Source organism: Gossypium hirsutum, chromosome D07 (genome assembly GCF_007990345.1).
Source record: "Gossypium hirsutum isolate 1008001.06 chromosome D07, Gossypium_hirsutum_v2.1, whole genome shotgun sequence".
In the NCBI taxonomy this organism is placed as follows: domain Eukaryota; kingdom Viridiplantae; phylum Streptophyta; class Magnoliopsida; order Malvales; family Malvaceae; genus Gossypium; species Gossypium hirsutum.
In genome coordinates, this window is record NC_053443.1 from 37,161,048 (window position 1) to 37,165,710 (window position 4,663).

The 4,663-nt window shown below is 34.4% G+C and overlaps 1 protein-coding gene across 1 annotated transcript; it reads left to right on the top strand.

The window, feature by feature from the left end:
* Nucleotides 1-3,464: 3,464 nt before the first annotated feature.
* Nucleotides 3,465-4,428, top strand: LOC107956174 (cold-responsive protein kinase 1). Its single transcript, XM_016891905.2, has 2 exons — nt 3,465-3,870; nt 3,947-4,428. Exons 1-2 carry the CDS (start codon nt 3,465-3,467, stop codon nt 4,426-4,428), a joined length of 888 nt encoding a protein of 295 aa, XP_016747394.2.
* The last annotated feature ends 235 nt before the right edge of the window (nt 4,429-4,663 follow it).

Genomic DNA, 4,663 nt, shown 5'->3' on the forward strand with positions numbered 1-4,663 from the left:
ACTTCAACTTATACAAATGTTCAAATATATCTCATACCTTTGAAATTTCATACCTAAATTCAATACAACAAATTTTACATATATATATACATGTATATTCGAATATAATTTATACATATATGTTCATACCTAAATTTATTACATGGACATTCATATACATATTTGCATATTCATAGCCATTCTAATCTAACATATATATGTATACATAATTTCATACTTCTAATTCCAATTTTTTTTTTATACTTTTAAATTTAAGTCAACACACATACCATTGATATACATACTCATATGTTGATTTAATAAAGTTAAATAGCTAATAGACTTACCTCGGATATCAGCGAACACGATCGACTATTCAATTACTTTCGTTTTCCGCCGATCCAAATTCGTTTTCTTCGTTTCTTGATCTAAACATAATCAAATTTAACCTTTTTATTCATCAAAACATTCAATTTAGTCCAAAAATACATAAATGGGAAAATTACCATTTTGCCCCTAACATTATACACTTTTTGTAATTTAATCCTTTTTTGCATAAAACACAAAATACACAAAATTTGTATATACCATATCTAGGCCGAATCTTCCTATACTCCATCTAAGTCCACACATTTTATTTATTTCACATTTTAGTCTCTAAAAATATTATTTTTGCAATTTAGCCATATTTACTCAATTTCACCAAAAATTCCAATACAAAATATATTAATCTAAAACATATCTTTCATTATTCATTATCAAACATCACAAAACACAATTATTCATCAATGGCATAGCTCAAAATATTCATCAAAATAAAAAATTCAAGCATGGGTCAAATAGTAATCGAAGCAACGATCTCAAAAACATAAAAATCATCAAAACCGAACAAAATCCCTACCTTAATCAAAGCTTGAAAGTGCCGAATGAAACAAGCTTTAAACCCCTTTTATTTCTCTCCAATTCAGCCAAAAGATGAAGAACATGGCCTTTTGATTTGTTATATTAAACATATATTAACCTTATTATTATTTTACTATATTAACCTTTACTAATATATATAAAAAACATATATAATAAGGTTACATTAGTCCTTTGCCACCCACTAACTTAAATAGTGGGCTAATAGCATAATAAAACCTCTAAATTATAAAGACAACAACAATTAGGTGTTTTAATAATTAACCCCTAAATTTTCATTTTACGCGATTAAGCCTTTTTATTAAATCGGACACTTAAACGACAAAATTAAAACACGAAAATTTCACACAATTAAATGCATACAAAATAAACACACAAAATAATATTAAAATATTTTTCTAATTCGGATTTGTGGTCCCGAAACCACTATTCCGATTAGAGTCAAACCGGGTTGTTACAACACCCCTAATAGGTGGGACCCACTTAATCCCCCTTTAATCCTTTGTTTGGTTCAGTGTATTGCCATTACGGGTCTAATACATTACAGACCTAATCCTCAAAATCCACCGATTTCTATTCCGGAAGGAAAGCTCAGTTTTGTTGCGTATTTAGTTCTCTCGATTTCTTCTACCCGGTTTTACCCTCCTACTGCTTCTTCTGATTTCTTCTGATTCCATAACTTTTTCCTTCCTCTCGGCCGCTACAACTGCTTCTTCTTCATCACTCATTAGCAGACTGCTTCTTCTTCTTCATCCGCTCAGCCCTGTTGCTGTTTCATGGTGGTCTTTTGTTTCTTTCAAGATTGCTTGACTTTTTTTTGATTCATTTGGATAGAGATGTTTGTTTTCATTTGTTCTTATATGTATATCTTTTGTTGGATTTGATATCAAGGGATATGCACGGTTTGTGAATATAAGAGATGGTAGGGGAGCCACTCCCTTGCACTTAGCAGCACGCCAGAAGCAGCCTGAATGCGTACATATCCTGTTATACAATGGTGCTCTTGTTTGTGCATCAACCGGTCGATATGGGTAATAATAATTCATGTTAAGTTGATAATTCATGAGTATCTGTATTTATTTTGTTTTTTTTTGTCAGATGGATAGAATGATTGCTTGGAAAAATGACTAAAAATTTGTTGCTTTTTTCAGTTTCCCAGGAAGCACTCCTTTTCATTTGGCTGCTAGAGAGGGCTCTCTTGATTGCATTCGTATGTTGTTGGCTTGGGGTGCAGATCGTCTTCAAAGAGATGTATCTGGGTATAGTTTAATTTTATTATTTACATATATGGATATCTACATGCTTTTATATTCCCAGGCCTTGATCCTTTGTTTCATTCATTTTCTCTTACCAAGATAATTTTATTATTTACATATCTGGGTATAGACTAGCCCTTCAAGCTAGGTTTTCAATGGTGCTCCTCTTGGCATCATATTAGTTGAGTCCATTACGAAATTGAGATGTAATACAAAGTCTTGAGGCTATACCAATTTACAACATAAACTTCATACTTTAGCATATCTGTTTTTGCATTGACCCTACTCTTTAGCAATCGACTGCTAGGTTTCTGTTATGCTAGTAAAATTTGAACATAGTTTCCATTTGGCAATAATGGAGTTGATATATTCACTGTGGAATTAAGCTTTGGAGGTTCCTGACTGCAAGGTTAGCTATTATAATATATTGTATACACACACACTCACACACTCAGATTTATACATACTTTGGTTCATATGATTTGCATCCCTATGCTTGTGGCGAATTTATGTCGAAACAATTCTGCCTTTTCTCTTTTAAGTTTTTCGTTGAAGTAGTAAAAGGATTTTATTAGAATTATGACTCATGCTTTCTTTTGGAAGTTGAGTAGTAGATATTGTAACCACGATTATGTCCATTAACCTCCCTGATAATAAAAGTAATTGCTGATATTACTAAGGAAAAATAGTAATACATGCATAGTTGCTTGAGCACATTAAAACTGGAGTGGTGCTATACATGTGATCTTATGTTTAACTATGTTGCTCGAAAGAGTTAAAGACATATGTTAAAGTACTTGCATTGTTATGTAATTTGATAGTTTGCTCCTTTGAATTCATCACTGAGATGAGTTGTGACTGTAGGTCTTCAAAATGGCCAAAGCACTACAACGGTTTGGCATGAAAAGAGCATTAGTTGTGCACTCAGAGGGTTTAGATGAAATGAGTCCCCTTGGTAAGCTTCATTTTATTACTCATTTCCCTCGGCTCAATCATCGGCTCATGTCGTCTTTGTTTGTTGTTCCTTATATCTAAATCATTACAATCTCACAACATATATCCATCCATACAGGGCCAGGGCAAGTCCTTGATGTCACTCTAGAAAAAATTGAGAAGTTCTCATTTGATCCATGTAAGATCTTGTTTGTATTTCATGATGTTTTCTTCCTTCCTTTATTGATACCATAGATGTATTTTATTGAATGATACACAAGATTTTGAAACTGCTGTATTTATATACTGATCAAGTTGTGTTAAGAAAATACAATGTTTGGACAGTGGAATTTGGCATTCCTCATTGTGCTCTAGATGGACAGTGGAATTTGGCAAAGTTTTAGGTTCAATTTAGAAGAAATAGAGACTGCAACTCAGTACTTGTCGGAGTCGAATTTGTTGGGAAAAAGTAACTTTGCTACTACATATAAAGGGTTCCTTAGAGATGGATCAGCTGTTGTGATTAAAAGCATTAGCAAAACTAGTTGTAAATCAGATGATTCCGAGTTCTTGAAAGGATTGAATGTTTTAGCATCGTTGAAACACGAGAATGTAGTCCGGTTAAGAGGATTTTGTTGCTCAAAAGCACGCGGTGGGTGCTTTCTCGTTTATGATTTCATCCCTAACGGAAATTTGCTACAGTATCTCGACGTAAAGGATGGTGACGGCAGAGTCCTAGATTGGTCTACTAGAGTTTCCATTGTTAAAGGCATAGCTAAAGGTTGGTCTCTAGTTATGTTTTTTTGCCTTGTTTTAAGTGGTTCCTATTAGCTAACTAGACATGTTTGTTGCAACAGGGATAGCATACTTGCATGAATACAAAGTAAACAAACCGGCTCTCGTTCACCAAAACATATCAGCCGAGAAAGTGCTCGTCGACCACCGGTTTAATCCCCTACTTTCAGATTCCGGCTTACACAACATCCTCACCATTGACATTGTCTTTGGTTCACTCAAAGCCAGTGCTGCCATGGGTTATCTCGCACCCGAATATGCCAACACGGGTCGTTTCACCGAGAAGAGCGACGTTTACGCGTTTGGGACACTAGTTCTCCAACTCCTTTCGGGTAAACAAAAGGTGACCAGCTCGGTACGTTTAGGAGCTGAAACTCGTAAGTACCAAGATTTCATAGACTCGAACCTTCACGGTCGGTTCTTTGAACACGAAGCGGCTAAACTAGCAAGAATAGCATGGCTTTGCGCTCATGAATGTCCTATAGAAAGACCATCAATGGAGGAAGTGGTCCAAGAATTGGGTAACTGCAATGGCCGTCCTTAAATGGTGATGACGATGTTGTCACTTAACTACTCACTGATGCATGAATGGGGCATGCTTTAAATTTGTGTCCTTTTGTTAAGGACTATGCTTTTGTGAATTTTGTTCATGTGAATTCAACCTCGTAAACGCTATTTTTATTTTGTTATCCAAGAATTTATTTCTAGGCTTTTTTAATTCACTCTTTTAATTTTGTGCTTGAAAGTAAGCTTTATATGTTATATTGATATTTTTTAGG

Bases quoted from the DNA above. Each gene is read 5' to 3' on its own strand.
- LOC107956174 (XM_016891905.2), top strand. From the start codon at position 3,465: ATGGACAGTGGAATTTGGCAAAGTTTTAGGTTCAATTTAGAAGAAATA. The intron at 3,871-3,946 runs GTTGGTCTCTAG...TTGTTGCAACAG, and splicing joins TGTTAAAGGCATAGCTAAAG to GGATAGCATACTTGCATGAA.